The sequence below is a fragment of the Dromaius novaehollandiae genome, chromosome 1 (genome assembly GCF_036370855.1).
Source record: "Dromaius novaehollandiae isolate bDroNov1 chromosome 1, bDroNov1.hap1, whole genome shotgun sequence".
Taxonomy (NCBI): Eukaryota; Metazoa; Chordata; class Aves; order Casuariiformes; family Dromaiidae; genus Dromaius; species Dromaius novaehollandiae.
In genome coordinates this window covers 134,919,044-134,937,379 of record NC_088098.1, presented here as the reverse complement: position 1 = coordinate 134,937,379, position 18,336 = coordinate 134,919,044, and the positions used below count along the sequence as shown (strand labels likewise).

Sequence of the window (18,336 nt, the reverse complement as noted above, 5' to 3'; positions counted from 1 at the left end):
ACACACCCCCATCCTCAGACCTACATTATCTGGCTAATGGAGCAGTGATTGTGTAGGTTTTTTTGCCAGTGTTGGTGCGTTTGACTGTTCCACCTTAACTTTGGTATGCCAGATGTATTTAAGAATTCTTTCAATGAATATGCAGCTAACTCTCATAATGTAGTGCTTACAGTAGTGATCTACATATATATTATTCACACGTATGTATGAACATGCAAATATATATGTTGGAATTTTTGAGGTTATATTTTAAAATGTTAAGCAAAGCTGAGTTTGTCTGTCAGGATTTAGCCAATAAGAAACAACAACGTACTAACACTTGCAAATCTGTTATTCTAGGGGAGTTCCTGCTGTCTAGCTGGTAATATTTGATCTCACTGCAGTTAACTTTTGTGTTTTTAAGGACACCTCCATCTTGACATGAGTGTGCTTTTATTAAAGTTGAGGTTAGTAATACATGACTATGTTATCTGGTATATTAATCCTTCTTTATGCATTTTGATGTAGAAACCAAGCCAGCAAAAGTTCTGCTTTGCAGTCACATCACAGATCAAACAGCAAGGATATACAGACTCTAGGGGTTGGCCTGCCAAGAGAAGAGGGTCTTCCAACAAATGAAAGCTTTTTAAATGGAAACCTCCCTGGAGCTGCACATAGTCCAATGCATACAAAAAAATCAAGCAACCCATCTGGATCTGGCAACAAGGATCTAGCCAACAATAACATGCCACATCTTCTCAGTCCAAAGGAAGCAAAGGCAAAAACAGAATTTGATTTTAATGTGGACTCAAAAAGTGCTGATGGTCCAGGTACAAAATACCTGAAGTCAAACACCAGATCTCAGCAGAACCGGCACTCATTTATGGAAACTTCTCAAAACAAGACTGGGACGCTGCAACCCGGTGATAAGCATAGTCGCCATAGCTATATTGATACTATTCCACAGTCTTCTAAGAGTCCTTCATATCGGACAAAGTCAAAGGGCCACGGGGTTCTGACTGACTCAAAATCCGTGGGCAATCTTTCTGAGGCCAGGGCTCAAGCTGCAGAACCAAACAACAGTAGATATTTTCCATCCAGCTGTATGGACTTGAACTCTCCTACCAGTCCAACTCCTCCCCGACACAGCGATAACAGAACTTTGCTCAGTCCATCTGGGAGGAACAACCGCGGTGAGGGTACCCTGGACACCCGAAGACCGTCAACAAGACACTCCAAAACAATGGAGGAGTTAAAACTGCCAGATCACGCAGATGGAAGCCATTCTCACTCACTGTCTGCTCCTCATGAATCTTTTTCCTATGGTCTAGGTTATACCAGTCCTTTTTCTTCACAGCAGCGCCCTCATAGACACTCTATGTATGTGAGCCGGGACAGAGTGAGGTCAAAGGGCTCAGAGGGTGGCTTAAACACAGGGCAAGGGATGGCAGCCAGAGCAAACAGCCTGCAACTGTTATCTCCACAGGTGCAGCATAAGTCACTCACAAGGTCTGTTGGCTCTTCACGAGAAGACTGTACAGAAGACACTAATAGGGTTAGTTCAAAATACTGCCTATAATGGAAGACTTTCCTTCCTCCTTATATTTCATGTAGGGAAGGTGTCCTGCTTTCTCTCTTCTATTTATTTGTTTGCATAGTTGTTTATTTTTTGTGTTGTTTTACGGCAAGGAATGTTAGATTTTTCAGACAGGCTAAATATTCAGAGCGCAAAGGAGGAGGCTGTTAAAAAAAAAAATTGAACTGTGAACACCATTCTTTTAAAGTACTAAAGTGTGAGAACAGACATCTGTCTGTGAAGTTAAAATGTAGTAAGTAGCTGCTATTCATTGGTTACGCTCTCTGATGTCATTCTTACCATATTGTTTTCCTTAATTAACCTTCTCTTATTTGGGCTTTTTCTTGTGTGTCTTTTTGCTATGAAAGCTAATTTTAAATATTTTAAAAGTGAGCTTTTCACTCGCTTATAGCAGGAGATTATGGCTGAAATGTCATAATTTACTAGCAGAATATCAAAAACGCTGCACTATTTCTCTTGATTAGTATAATAAATAAGAGGAGTAGGTTAGAGATTTTATAGTGGAGAAATCACCGATTAACTGACTCTGTAACCGTGATGCAGTGATTACTCTCACTAGATGTCTTGTTATGTTTTAATGTGATCATTATTTCATGAGTCTAGAGCAAGGACCAGTTTTAAGTTGATTTACTTTTCATATACAGCACTTCTGAATTATTTGATATTTTACTCAGGGGGATTGCATTTGTCCCCAAGTCTTTAAATTGCTATAGCATTAATGCAGATTGCAGCAAAGTGGTGCAAAGAGAAGTACAGAAAATGAGCTTTTTTTTATACATATATCTGTGGTAGAGTGACTTCTAAGGAGAGAACATCTTGTTCAGATTTGTTGACAAATTGAAGGAAGTCAGAAAAAATCTATAAAAATTACTTAAGGTCTAAATAATATGTTTTATGAGAGACTAAAAGACTTTTTTCTACTTAGAAGTAAGAAATATTTGAAAGCTAGGAAATATTTGTAGCCAACTGGATAGCAGTCTACAAATACCATAAGAAGTTTTCAGTTAGTTGGTGGCTCTTCAGTTTAGTAGGAAAAAAGGCATAAATCTTTTTTTCTGTTAAGCACGTTAATACATCATTTTTGTACTTACTATATCTCCTCCATTCAGGCTTATCTATTTTCATTATAGGGAGAAAAATCTCATCAAAATAGGAGAAATACAGTCTAATTTAAAAGAGAATAACCATTTAAAAGGCATTATAGCAGCTCCATTTCAAAACGAGGTTTTATTTCTTTTTTGTGTAGTCATTTTCTCTCTCATACATTTCAGTTGAGCTATGTGTTACTTATTCTTGAAAATATTACTGTAAAAGGGCAGTAACACCAGCATTTGAGTTTTGATAATAAAAGCTCACACTACCTTGTACTCTTCAGTGTATTAGGATTTTTTTCTGCAATATGTAGAGAATGTTAATTTGATAAGCAATTTTAATTTTACTTCATATTATGTAGAGACAGTGTTCTTAGCAAATCATTCTTTCTCTTTGACAGTTGGTTGACAAACGTCTATTTTAATTAGAAAAATTGATGTACCACTCATTGCTTATGATTTTGTTCATTTTGGTTTGCTTTGGAATGCGTGTTTCAATCAGTTGCTTCTAATTATTTGTAAAGTACGTGTCTTTATCTCTTATGGTCAACATCTTTAAACTTAAGTCTTCAGTTAAATGATTTAATTTTAAATAATTTTAAATTTACTTTCAAATGTATATTTCAACTGAAGTCTGAAAGAAAAAATACTGTTCTGTAGTGCTGTTCAGCTATTTTTTCTTTGTTTTCGTAAGTTTCAAAAACAAATTAGAATTAAATTAACAGTTGCCTTATTGAGCCTCATAAAGGCATTTTCACGAAGAAATAATTCTTGGGTTTTCTCCTATCCCATTTGTTTTTTTAACATGTTCTATATCAGAACTAAGAAAATTTCATTTCCCTCGACATTACTGAACTCAAAAGTTCAAGAATAACAGAATTGTTCTCCATGTTTCTTTATTATATTCCTATTAATTTTTTCCCTTCAGTTCTACTGGTTTCTATCCCTCCATCCTTCCATCCTTCTCTCACTTCCTCTCCCTTCTGCTTCTCTCTCTCTCTCCCCCCTTCTCTCCCTCTGTCCCCTTCTCTCCCTTTCTCTCTCTCTCTCACTGCTGCTTTTCTCCCTCTCCCTTCACATTTTATGAAGTTTAAAGAAAAAACATTCTTTGTTTTCCTGGCTTTAAATCTTTGAAAGAGATTTTTAAAAAAAGATGTTCAGTGTTAGCTTTTGTGCTTTACATGTCTCAGTAAAATGCTTTGCGGGGGAGATTCTTTTTAATTTTCAGGTTAATGTACACAAAAGGGGTCAAGCAGAAGAAAATCAAGTACAAGTTGCTATTACAGTCTCTTATTTGTAGCTTAACTGGTGACAAATAAGAGGTATGTTACACAAGTAGTAATTTAATCAAATGTTTCAGCCTCTTGTAAATTTTAGAACCAAAATGCAATTTAAAGCATTGATTTTAGCTGCATTTCTCATCATGGCACAGTTTCAAGGTTTGTTTTATCTGTGCAGTGAGGACAGGTCATTATTAATAAAAGGCAAAATAGATTTTGCAAATCACTCATACAGTGAATTGAAATCAGAATCCTTTGGGTTTTTAACCTTTTGTCCGTTTTGGACATTCTAGATTTATTTATGGGTTTCAGTATAATTTCCTGTGTGGTCTTGGAGAGATCATTTAATTTTATCTGGTCCTGATTGCAGAAATAATTGTAGCATCTGGTTCATTTAAGATTAGGGCTAAATCATATTTGGCAGCAAATTACGTGCATATCTGTTTCTAAGGACATGCATAAGTTCTTGCTTAAAGTACTTTCCAGAAAGTACTTTATTCTGTAAAATAGAGATGGTGGTATCTTTTTTCTATCCTGTCTGACTTAACTATTTAGCTTACAAATTTTTAAGTTCAGAAACTACCTCTTATTTTTTATGCAGTAGACTTTTTGACTGTTGGTACTTCTAGGTGCTACTGTATAACAGCTGATAAGAGATAGTGCTATAATGTTGCATTTATCACAGATTATATGCATTTCCTTTTTACTTTTTAAAATTTGCTATTAGCAGAATGACCAGATCCCATCAGAAATGAATTTAACAAGACCTCCAGGAAAAGATTCCTCCAGAGATGTTACAACTGCATTTCATTCACGGCAAAAATCTGAGGTCGGAATCATGCTAAAGTCTTTAAAATTACAACTAAGGGGCAAAATTTTATTAATGCCATTTTTGTCCTTCTGGAAGAAAAAAGCAAAAACAAATAATTATTAATTCCATAATCTGTGGTTTGATAATGGCAGTTGTTAATTACATGACAGGAAAATTGTGTGTAGTTGAGTTTGGGATTTCTTGCTTATGTACGTTGGTTAAAAACAGTGCAGATCAGTTTATGTTCTTTAATTTTAAATAGTTGACTGTTTTTCTGTTTAGGGTGGAACATATCATGATCCACACACAGAAGATGGAGCATCTACTAAAGAAAATAGAATTCTCTATAATGACCCTGTTCCAAGAAGAGTCGGCAGCTTTTACAGAGGTAATTTTATGATGGACCTTTCAAAATTAAATGAGTTTTAACATAGAATATAACTGAAATAGTGGAAATGGGTACTGCAAACTAACACGAACAACTAAAAAAGTTTATAGGAAGAAACAGAGACTGGGCTGACCTGCTAGGTAATACATAGCAACTGTATTAATATCATTATATTATCTATTTGCAAATGATAACTCACTTTGATTGAAAAGTATATCCAGTGCAGTACTTTGTAAAACACAAGGTAGCTTTATCAGGGAGTTAATGAAGATAAATGAAAATCACCAAAGTAAACAGTTTATCAGTGTTTTTAAACATCAGTTCCTCTCTTAAATTCTTATCAACATTATATCTAAACACCTTTGTACCTGTAACAAATTAACATACTTATTGATCTATTTCAGATAATGTAGAAGGTACATGGAAATGCAGTTCTTGCTTTTCACCAGTAGAGTCCTATATTCATATCTTTTGTTCAGATTTACTAAAATCAGAATTTCCTACCACAAATAAAACACATTTATGTAAATCTAGTTCAGAATAAATAATAGAACAGGAGTGGGTACTGCAAAAAAATACATATGCACACAGACACACACACACACAAACATGCACTGTTCTAATGCAACAAAGATGAACAATGACCTCTAAACAAAAGATGGCAATTTATATAGAAAAGATGGTGATTTCTGAGCAGCTGCCTCACAGCTAAACCTGGGTAATCCTTTTGAAAAGGAGGACGATGATAAGAAGCTAATTACTGTCCTGCAAGTGTTAGGAGGCTTGTGAGACTCCGCTGATCATTAAAAACTCCCAATGAGCTAAAATTTGATTATGAGTCACCTAATAACCTTAAGTAGAGTCACCAATCTCCCACTGATCCTCTTTGGGTTCATCAGTTGGCTGATGACCTGATTTAGGCATGTTAAAATCTGCCAGTCCTTGTAAGTATCCTGTTGCAATATTAAAACTTGTGAGCCATATTAAAGCTTGTACTATTTTGGGCAATGCTTTTGAGTTTACTAAGGTTTTGGAGCACACAGAACAGAGAATCCTCAAGGATCCTCAACCCTGAACTGCTTTTATTAATCCTTGAAACATTCCTATAATTGGACATGGATTTTTTATATATATATATATATATATTTTTTTTTTTAATATACATAATGAAATGAGATTCCAAGGAAGAATGACTTTCCGTACATCATGTGCTAAGGAAACTCTAGGTCTGGGATTGAATTCAGTAACTTATTACAAACTAGATATTCCTTCATGTTTAATTTTATCTATGAAACAAATATATTTTAGTTCACAGATTTAATTATTTCATTGGAAAAGCAGTGCTGTATTTAAATAGTACATTGATAATAAACCTATTGACAAAAAAAGTTATTATGAAAAAAGTAAATTCATATTTGCTCAGTTCTTAAATATTGACTTCTAAGTATTACAAGGATTATTAGGCTGTGTTTGTGTGGTACAGCTTAAACAAAAACTTGTTACAGTCCCCTGTTCTGTCTTCAGATTCCATTTTGATGGTTAGTACTGCATGATGCTGCAGTAATGGTGCAACTAGCATCTGATTTGTTTTTAATCCAATACGGATGTTCCTGGTGGGTCTCATAGTTTTGAAAACAAATTTATTTTTAAGTATGTATAACCTATTTTGAAAAATCTACAATAGAATATCTGAGTTGAGTACGATAGGCCTGTTATTAAACAAAACATAGCATCTGATTGTGATCCTTTCATTTATATGGAGTAGTTGCATTAAAGTCCATATTAAAATTTTTCAGGCCAAGTGTTTTTAAAAGCCTAAGTGAAGATAAACTGTAGTAATTAATGTCTTTAATGACAGTATTTCAACCTTCTGTTCCACTTCCTGTTTTTAAATATCATTTGCCCTTGCAGCTCCCTGTAGATAGATATGGTCTCAAAATCCAAGAATGTTTTGCCCAAGTTCTGATGATGATAATATACTATAGTAACATTATCTTGACAATGTCACAGAAAACTTGGTTTCCAACCTGTGAAAATGTACACTGATTTCTTCTAATTGTATATAAAGTACAAGTGTCTTCCATCTTCTATAAAAGAAGTAAAGAGGAAACAGACAATTGAAGGATGTGACTTTTGCTGAAGTTCAGTATACATTGTTTGCTATTTCTCTGTTCAGTTCCATCTCCACGTCCAGAGAGTACATACCTAGAAAACAATGTGTCAAACAGAGCCCCTGTGTTACCAGCAGACACCAGCATGGTGGCAAACCACTCAAAGAGACAAACCACCTTTGATACCTGGTGAGTTGTTATTTACACAGATGTGTAGAAGGTAGCAGGAAAAAAGGGATCGTTGAGAGGAAGAAATTGCAAAGAAAAAGCTTTTTTTTCCCCTTAGGCTGTTCATTTTGAAAAGAATATTTCCTAACTCTTTTTTGAAATTTGTGATTGTCTATACCTGCTTAATTGTTCCTTGTGACTATACTGAAATAGCATTGCATGATTTCTGTCCCCTTTTGAGGGACAAGAAATACTTCATTACACTATTGCAACAAGTGCATTAAAATTATATACTTTTGTCTGGTCTTTCCTGATTTTTTTTCCATTATCTATCTCTGGTTAAAGATAATAGAAAGTACCTGTGTGCATATAGTATGGATAGCAAGGCCATAAGCTTCATCTGTGGATTCCAGAAGCCTGAAGTGTCAGACAAATGGAAAAAAATTGTCAAACTGCATGTTTCCATATATAAAATAGGACTGTATAAATGAAGAATGTAATACTCGCCCTACAATGGGGACTGCTGCTCTCTTTTTGCTCATGCACCACAGAAGGAAATGAGTACATTCTATGGGATAATGGACTAAGCAATATCTTAATGGTGTATACTGATTTTAAAAGATTAAAAGCACCACATGACTCCATTATATAACGTAAAACAATTAACTATAATTATGCTAATAGAATGACGGCATATATATAGCTTTGCAGGACTTAAAGGGAAATACCTTAATTTTGTTGCTATGAGAACTATTCAGCTCTAAAATAATAATCTTAATCTTCTACTTTGTTCAATTACAATAAAGCACACCCAATAAAAATAAGTAAATGGAGTTTCAAAGGATTGGTGGGAGGAATGGACTGTGTGTATTCTCATGAGACAACTATACTTCATACCACTGTGAAACACTGCTCTCTGAAAATGTGGTAAAACCATGCTATCTAAAGAACTGTTGCAATGGTTTGTTAACTTAATGTATTTTCACATGAGCAACCTGTGAGTTGCGTGGTTTTTTTCAAAAAAAAAAAAAAAAAAAAAAAGGCGGGGGAAGGGGGGAGAGGAGCCCAACAGCTTGTAAATTCAGCTTGTATTCAGGTTGTATACCTGTGTCAATAACAGAAGATGTTTATTCCAAAGCACTGTTGCCTCTTCTGATTCAGTAGACTTCCCCTTATATCCTTCAGTAGCCCCACCTGCCTCTATTTTTATGGCAGTTGCTTTGGGGATCTGGTCATTTATGTAAAAAGATGATACTTATATTGTGACTTACTTTTGTGTGACTAAAAAAGGTACTCTGTTTCCACTATTGAACCCTTTTACTTATTTTGTTGTCCTACATATCTGAATCTCATTATCTTGTGTATAATATAAGCCAATTGAAAGTTTGCTTTGCTTTCTATATAATTCAGCAATATACTTCCTTCTATTATGCGGTCATTACAAAGGGTCACGCAATGTTATATTAACTCTGAACTGAACTAATAACATATGTTATTAGAGCTGGTTGGGAATTTTTTGACCAAGTATTTTTTTCACTTAAAATTCCAAATTATCAAAACTGAAACATTTCAAAGCAACAGACTGATATTATGAACTAACCTTTTATTGGGAAGGTTCTTCTGCTCCAGGATGGAATTATCAGTCAAAACGAGAGAGGTATTCACCATACAATAGCAAGTATTCTGGGTTCAGTGTTATTTCTTAGAACCTGAAGAACTCAAGTTCAGGGCCTTTGTTCTTTGTTATATAAACCAGAGATATGAACGAAGATCTTAGATCTAACCAGTGAATGCCCTGAATCAGAAGTTGCAGGTTGTTCTGAAGCACACTCTCTATTTCCCTCAATATCTTCCCTTGAAGCTGTTTCATCTTGTTGAAATAATGGAAGGACCTCAGAAATGCTGAGTGTAGTCTAGTGACTAAGGCCCTCAATGAACTTTGAGGCAATTAGATTTAAGTCCTTGCTGCAGTTAATATACTTAAATATTTCCACAAAGTGGAACAGCTCCTTTGAAAGAGAACAGCTCCATAGAAGAATAACCACTTCTTCTTGTGAAATGGAAGAATGACAGTGCCCTCAACACCAAGCTATCTGCTCTTTTGGCATGCATTTCTCTTTCTCTTTGCTTATCCTACTCCCTATTATCCTAAAATGTTTCCTGCCCAGCTCTACATGTTATTCTGTGCAAGTTGTCTTGGCAATGGTCTAATGTTGCAAAATTGTTCTGTGCCATATATGCAGCTTAATCAGATTCTTCAGTGATGTAGAGTCTGTTTCTCTACTTAATTTTCTGTATAGAAGTTGTGTAAATGCCTATGAAAATGTTGAAAGCTCTAATGGAATGTGATTCTGCTTACATCAATTTTATGATGAAGTAAATATTTAATGTTCTACTGGCATACATAACTGGTACGTGACAATTCATCAAAATTATGAGTGACGTATTCCACCTGGACTTGCCACTACTGTAAAATACTGCTTCTATCATACTATAGCTCTGTGTTGCCTTTCTTCTGTCAAAGATTTTGTGAATGTTTGTTAGACTGAATTGTCACAGATGTTCCTTTGTCTTTGTGTGCCTATCTTCACTCTGTCCTCACTGTCCTGCCTCTATAAAATAAAGATGTTATACTGCTAAACTTGACTTTTGTCATCAGGATTTGCTTTTAAATTACTAGATCATTTTTGCGCTTTTGGACAGCTTGATTTGAACAAAGGCAAATTGTACAACTTTCCAGAAAATCTTTTGTTTGCCTAAGTTTAATTCTCTCTAAATGACCTTGAACTTCTCTGTCATTTTTTCTTCTTTAGGTACAAGAATAGATGTTTTATTCTCTTTCACTTGTACGAGCTTTGTCTTAATAGGCAAGATACTTAACCTCATTCTGCTAGTGTGCCATAATGGGGACCGGAATTACACTTACCACTGTTATAGTTGCAAGTATCTCTTTGCAATGAACTATAACATGCAGTACTTCAGCTCATATCATACTGGAAGCGCTTACATTGATTGCATAAAGATATTTGGGGACTTCTGGAAACCTCTGTTGTTTAGGACTTCTATGTCCAATTAGATATATTCATTCCATGAGAAGCAGCTGGTCATTTCTTCTCTAGCATATACTGTATCATCCTGCAAAAATATATATTCATATGTATAACATATATCTTTTTTTTTACTTTTATATAAATATAGATATGCACATATATATAGACATACACACACACTTTATTTGTCACTCTAAAAAATAAAAAAAAATACCACACTCTTAGGCATGTCAAAGGCTTACTATTATCTATCTACCATTAGTTTTCTGGACCCAGGAACAATACAGGGTATTATAAACATGAGCTAACTGCCCGTAATCTTGCTGTTTCGGTATCATTGTAGCAATGTATTCATGGCAAGAGTCTGTCTGAGAAGCCAAGTAGCTAGTTCACGCTGAAGTCCGTGAAACTAGAAGGTTATCAATACATAAGCAAGCTAGTTTAAAGCTTACTCAGCTGTGTCTGCAATACGACCTCTTCCTGCATGGTAAATGCTTTTCAGTCTCATTACAGATTTCTAGAATTTGTCTAAAATAATCAAGGAATTGCAAAATTTCTAACTCGCAAACTTGAAAGTTAACTGTGGTTGAGGCTTTAGAAGTCTGCTCTGTATAGCTTGAAGATGTTCACACTTCCTAACGGTGTAGCTTTCCTGACGACGTTTCCTGCATAAGACTCTTGCATATGTATTGTCACCTACTATGTTTGCCTTTTTCTTTTTATCTGCTTGGCAGCACCTGAACTTCCGTATCAGTGCATGCAACCTCTTTCCTAGTAACCAGTGTTTTTCCCTGTCCCTTCCCCAGTCATCAGTGGTTTTTGTTTTGTAGTCAAAATTAGATGATGCAACCTAATGCTATTTACAAGGAAATTTTCCAAAATTTGTAGTCATCGATATTCTGCCTGAGAAACCACTTCCAAATTTTTATGGTTACTAGTGTTGCAGAATACGTATATGTGTGTATATGTGTGTGTGTGTATATATATATATATATGCATAAACTTAGGTGATATATTTGCAGGTGATATACTGGTTACAGCAGCTTCTGGGTGGTATTTGATATAAAAGATGGCATATCTAGGTTTTATTGCAGTTAATAAATCCCTCTTTTTAACCTGAAAAAATTTTACAGTTTCAGCAAAGTTCAGGTTTGACCTCTGATTTTTAGCTTTCAGGCAGATTTTAGGCCAAGAAATTTTACAATAAACTTCAGCATTTGGGTTTGAGATTCTTATGTTAAGTAAACCACATATTTGAGGTGCTTCACTAGTTTCTGACGTTTTCTTCTTCCGTTTATGGCAACACTAACTACTGAGGGGTTTATTTTAAGCAAAACCAAAAGTTAACTTTGAGAATTAATGACTCTTCATCTACCTTCCAAAGAAAATTTCAGACATTTGAATAGTTCTTCCTTTAGAGCAAAATCTTACTCATGTAATTGTGAGCTGTTCTGCAGAGAGGATAGTAAATTGGCAGTTAAAGATGATTTGCCTGTTGAGATTAGTGTAGCTGAAGGAATAACAGAAACAGGCATGAAGAATAACCTCCAAAAAGGAGCAGAGTGCAATATAAGTCTATCTGGCAGCATGAATGCAGCATGCTTCCTATTTAATTTCTTAACTAATATTAAGACACATTAGTTTGCTTGCCTCATGCATGTTTGCTTCTCCACCTCATTGTACCTGCATGAAATTGGATGCCATTCTTCTCTGAGGACAATAAGTGCTAGTGATAGTTACAGAATTTCTGTTTACGTATATGCCTTTCCCAAGGGACTCAGACCAGAATAACCAAAGTGACCCATATTTTGTGTCCTAACCATGCAAAAGGAACAAAATGATAAAATAATGGGAAAGAGGACATTTTGCCTTTGGTTTCTGCTTGAGGGTGAGCACGCAGAGTGAGGGCTCTTTTCTGCATCTTTTAAGACTTGAGACTTATTTGCTAGTAAAAGACACTGAGATTCCTGTGTAACTGCATGCCTCCAAGAGCTGAGGCTTTATGCAAAATAAAAAGACTTGCAGGTATGTTGTAAGAATAGGCAGTGTTGAGTGACTATACAATCCCATTTCTTCTGATAATCCTAATTTTTGCTATACTGTCCATTGTCTGAAAATCTTTGGGAATGCCTAAAATATCCTGGTGTTTCATGTCATCGATCCAAATGTTCTGCTCTATTTTTACTCAGTACAAAATCCTTGTGTCGAACTTCCTGCTATAATGCTATATATGTTCACTCTCTTCACATAATGAGCATGTGTTTTGAAGCAGTTGCTTTTCAAGGTCAATGCTTTTTCAGACAACAGTACTGCAATATGAGTCATAGGAGCTAGTGACATAAACCAGTCAGTGTAAGACCACTGGCTCATGGGTAAGCAGCAGTTGGAAATGAGCAGAGTCCTCTGCCCCTTATCTTTCTCCTCTGTCTGGTAACTGTAGTTTTAGGAAATTATGGCGCACAATTTCACTTCTGTCCTGTTTCCTCGTCCGGGTTCATTGGGCCAAAGAAAAGAATTACACTTGAGTGAATCTCTATCTAAATAAAGTGTGGCCACAATAGTCCCAAGGTTTATTTAGAAGATAAAATTCATCTTTAGAAATATGGTGTCTCCATTTTCGAATGGACTTTGGAGCAGAAAAGTCATAGGAAGAGACTGAAAAATTCTAAAGTACAATGCAGAGTAACCACGTTGGGACTGTCATTTGGTCTGAGAGACTGGTTCCTCTGTAGCGACTTGCTCACTGGGTTGGTAATTTGCACTGGGGCTATGGTTTGGGGCGTGTTGTTTCTTTCTTTTTAGGTTTTATTTTGGGAATGGCACCGAGCCAGCTGTGGATGCACAGTGGCTGCTCTGGGGCAAGGCTTGGACGATTCTGTTCACAGCCCCCCTTGCATTACCTTCAGAGCATGACCAGGTTACTTGGGGTGCACGTTTTCCTCCAAGCTTCCTAACAAACTAAGGAGGATGAAACTCCTAAAAATAAAAATCACTTAATAAATAATTCAGGAGGTGTTTTGTCTGTCTTAAGTCAGCCTTGTGAGTTGTCAGAATCTGTAAAGCTGTCAGTAGTCTTTACTCTTGGGCTTTCACTGTGGTGCTGGAAGTGAATAATACAGGACTGCCGTATTGCTGTCATGCAACGGTGCCAAATGGAGGGGCCTGATGGAAATGGGAATCCTTCGCAATCCTATAGCTATGTCTAGCTTTATAATTTTTATAGTAAAATCTATACTGTTGAATATTTGAATAGTTTTTTGGATCTAGCTTTATGTTCCAAAAATCTAAATTAGAAAAAATTCCACCAGCCTCTCTGCCTGTAATTCTTCCCTCTAAGCATTCTCTTATTCAGCAACAGCAACTGATCAAACCACGTATCAGAGTAATAAGGAAGATAACTGTAGTGATTCCTACCCCAATTATGTGTTTCACATTTGCTTGGAAAAAAATGTCAGCTGGGCATGCAGAAGCTGCTGAATCAGCAGTTTATAGCATAGCATTTTAAGCCAGAATTAGAACCCAAAGATAACTATAGCAGACAGCTAGGAGTTGCTACATTACAGCTACTCCAAGGAAAGCTGCTTCTGTTTGTCATCCAGAGCACTTAAAACAGTGGCTGTCCCTTAGGTTTTCCATCCAGCCACTGGGATAATTTCATTTTTGTTTTCGTACAACTTAAGGCTAAAAAGGACTATTAAATCACCCAGTGTGACTTCCTGTATATTAGTTACTATTAAATGTCATCCATTCCCTGGGGGATAAGCACAGTAGCATATCTGACTAATGTGCATGTCCCAGAAGGGTGTCCAGTCTTGCTTTGAAAGTCAGAGATGGGAGGTCCACTGTTTCCCCTAAGGAGTTTGTTCTGGCAATTAATGATTCTCATTGTTAAAATCAGTGCCTTATTTCTAATACAAATTTTTCTGACTGCATCGTCTACCTACTTGTTCCTGTTATGTCTTCTCCCTTTACTTTAAAGATCCTTCTTGTACTCAGTGATTTCTCCCTGAAAAAGTACCTATGCACAGCAATCAAGGAAACTCTAAATGTTGGGGTTTGTTTGTTTGCTTTTTTTAACTTACTAGAGAGACTGAAATCTCTCTCTCTGTTACTGTAAGCCATTTTTCTATCTATCTATCTCTGAAATTATTTCTGTGAAGCTTCCCTGCACCATTTCCAATTTTCAAAATATATTAGAGGGCACTAGAACTGCATTCAGTTTATGTCTCACCAATAAGTTAAAACAATCTTTTTACTCCATATCAGTACTTTACATCCATAGTTTACTATATATACTTTAAAGTAACACACTACTTATCAGCTGCAGATAATTCAGTTTTGGTTGAGATAAAAGGTGGAAATAAAAATTCAGTCTTTGCAACTATTCCACTTCCGGGTCATCTTCTCTTGGCAGCACTGCCTCACCCATGCATAACAAACTTTTACTGAAGTTGTTAAGTTGAAATGGACAACAGTAGATCCCCAGGCTTCACAGATGATAAATTTGGAACCATGTCAGCAAAGGTCAGGAATTTTGATTGAAATCAGTTCTGTCTGATGAACTTCTTTGCAACTCCTGGCTCCTCCAGCAAGCAATGGATAAACTGGATCTGTGCTTTTATACCTCATCATCGTTTGTATGTTCTCTCAGATATGATTTTAATTTCTTAAAATACCTTGTGTGTAACATTTTGGTTTGAATATTAAATTCTATTTAAAAAAGAAGACATGCATGCTTACCTTTTCCCTAAATAACTATTCACTGGTTTGAGCTAATGATTTTGCCCTAACACTCTGTTCTTCCTATCCCGTTTAATAAGACTGTTTATCCTTTGTCCGTATAGTAACCCTTGAACCAATGAATGCTAAAACATTTAGAAACTTTTTGCTTTAATCAGTAATTTGCATTCTTTGGCATAAGATCTTGTTATTACATAAAATTTACAGAACGTCTAAATTAAATCTCTCTTACAATACCTTATTTCATGTTTAGGAAAAGTCCTGAAAATCTTAACAGTCACTCTGAACAGCTCAAGGAGAAAGAAAAGCAAGGTTTTTTCAGGGCAATAAAAAAGAAAAAGAAGAAATCTCAAACTGTAAGTATACGGTATTTGTAAAAGAAAATATATAATTATCAGTTTTGAATTGTACCATGTTAATATACTAGATCCGTACAGTACCTCTTTATTATTTGTGATCATACCTGCATATATCTATCTGTTCTTTTAGTTTCTGTCTTCACTGTAGGAAAATAAACTTCTTTCCCTGTTCAGGGTTTATCTATCTTCCTTTTTAAACATTAATTCACCTACTAGATACATTCCTGTGTGTATTTTTTTTTCACTTAGATACTCTGGGAACCAGTTTTGATGTTAGCTTTAAGCATGTGTGGCAAATTCTTTCACAGTATATGGTGATGATATTCTAAGAATAACAGATACATTATCGTGCATCCTCAAAGCTTGAATAATTTATCAGACACCCATTAGAAGGAGGTAAAACTGTTAGAAGTGAGAATTCTTTCCAGTCTTTTTCATGGCAGTGCCTTGATGATGGTCTCCATCTTCTTGCCATTTACTGTGGCTGGAAATAATGATCGTGTACCTTGACCATGCTTAATGCTCTGTAGGTTTTTCTGGGGTAGGAATTGTAGCTTTTGTTATGTGGTAGAAGCCTTTGTCTTTTGTGCATTTTTACATTTTCTTCTAGTTGTCAGGAAGGAGAAAGAACTTTCTTCTGTCAGAGGATAGTGGTATATTAACTTTTCACTAAGTTTTAAAATGAAAATTCACCTGATAACTGAAGAAATCTAAACTTCCTGTCATCCTATTCTTGGATGGCAGTTGTGGAAATGTTTAGATGTAAAGTTATGTTTACCTAAAGTCTGTTTTACAAAATTTTAAAACTGTAGGTATTTTATCTTAAATTATGGCTATTAAAAGTGTGGTCTAGCGATTCTCAGACAGGCCATTAGAAGCAGAACTTCTGAATTTTTAAAAAATTTCTTACTAGTATACTAGCATGTTACTAAATCTCGTGTGCAAAATATTGTCAGAAATAAGCTTCTTTGTCTTTTTATGTTACCTGTTCTTTTCAGTGGGCTTCATTCTTGTTTCATATTTCTGCATAGTTTGAGTCGTAAAAGCTAAGAGTTATACTAGACTTTTCATTTTCATTATTTTAAGATGGGGTTTTCACTTCAAAAAGTGACTTTATTATTAACCTGTTAATAACAGTAATTCCTTATTTGTTACTGGTATTGTGTCAGATGTTCTCTGTGTATGAATAAGAGGATAAATTTCAGATTTGAGCTGGAATCTGAAAATCAAACTGTGTTCTATCTCACAGGGCGATCATCATGCCCAACAGTAACATGTGCACCACTTTTCGGAGGAGCTTACTTAATTCCACATATTGTGGGTTATGTTTTGTTTTGTTTTGTTTTGTTTAAGTACTCAATGTTTTATAAAAAGTAAGTTGCAATACTTCTGTAAGTGAAATTCCAGTTACAGTTTTCAAGGTTCTCAGAATGGAGTAAATCATGCTCATTCTTCTACAGTTGAATTGGCATTAGAAGTTGTTGATGGTACCACGGGGCAAAGGGGAGTAACTAAATTAAAATATACACTGTCATAAAGTGAGGTGGCATGACTCTGGCTGTCAGTGGAGTGCTGATCTGTTGAAAATTGGGAGAGAGGAGCAGTTTTCTTTTTTTATTCTCTTTGAACTGCATGGAACGTGTGCACGTGTGTTTTAACTAGCACACAAAAAAATGTGCCTTGCCTTCCTTCTGGCGAGGTTTTAGGGCAGTGGCTCCTACCTCTTCTTATTTCAAAGATACGGCCTATGAATGAAAGCAGAAGGACTTCTACTTCCAGAATCACGTCAGACAATTTTTCACAGTCCCTCTCTATCCTACTGTGTGATTGTGTGTGGTGTATATATATGAATCTGTGGGCAGTAGTGCACAAAATTCCCACCTTTGCTGAAATTGTTCTTAATTCACATTAATGTAAATAGATACAGAATAAGCGGAGATCAGATTTTAAGCTTTGTAGGCAGTGGGGCTTCATCGATTGCATATGAAAAAGGAGGGTTTTTAAAAAGTTCTACCACTATGGGGGATCAGCTGGCATTACATTGAAAATATTCTCTACTGAACATTGGTGCAGCAGATTGTTTGGATATGCCATCGACATATACAAAGTAAGTGACTGTCAAAGGTGTGTGCAACATACTTTTTCGTGGCTCACAGTGCAAGTTTTTGTAAAGGATCTTCATCCCAGTTGCTCCCAGTTCCTTTTTTATGATGTTCATCTTCAGGTTCAGCTGTTAGCTAAGTTTGTACCACAGTGCTAGTCTTCCTCTTCTTTTAATTTCTGTATGTAGTTTCTATATTAGTTCTAGTTTTAGGACAAATAGCTAAACTTTTAAAAACTTTTACATACAGTGATAACGTTGATTAATAATTAAATATGTGCTGATGTGCAATCCCAAACTGCTGCATGATTCTGAACTTGTTCATCCTGATACTTGTGCCCTGTTAAAATATGACCATTTGTATTATACAACTGAAGAAAATATTTATATTTAAACTCTGGTGTTATTTGCTGTTAAAATGTCCCTGCAAGGAAAGCACACCCTACTACCATTAGTTCCAGTGATGCATTTTCCAAAACAATATTAAACTTGCATTGCTCTAGTCTACCCTCATTCAAACCATTTAGGCATGGTGGTAGAGACCACTTTAAAAGTCTAGCTGATAGTGTATTAGCTACATCCAGCTTGAACTATGTGAAGGAATTATAGACTGGATTGGGTTGCATCTTAAAATCCAATGCTTTCCAAAAATTCTAAGTGG

The 18,336-nt window shown here is 35.6% G+C and overlaps 1 protein-coding gene across 4 annotated transcripts in view; it reads left to right on the top strand.

Moving 5' to 3' along the window:
• The window catches only part of CDKL5 (cyclin dependent kinase like 5), a 146,487-nt gene that overhangs the window by 116,209 nt on the left and 11,942 nt on the right, over positions 1-18,336 (top strand). For 3 of the 4 annotated variants that reach the window (XM_064499420.1, XM_064499428.1, XM_026120740.2), the window contains 5 exons: positions 508-1,534; positions 4,675-4,776; positions 5,041-5,146; positions 7,323-7,446; positions 15,469-15,571. In XM_064499420.1, the coding sequence (XP_064355490.1) occupies positions 508-1,534; positions 4,675-4,776; positions 5,041-5,146; positions 7,323-7,446; positions 15,469-15,571 (1,462 nt within the window). The remainder of the gene's footprint in view (positions 1-507; positions 1,535-4,674; positions 4,777-5,040; positions 5,147-7,322; positions 7,447-15,468; positions 15,572-18,336) is intronic. The other variant, XM_064499416.1, reaches the window with a different exon arrangement.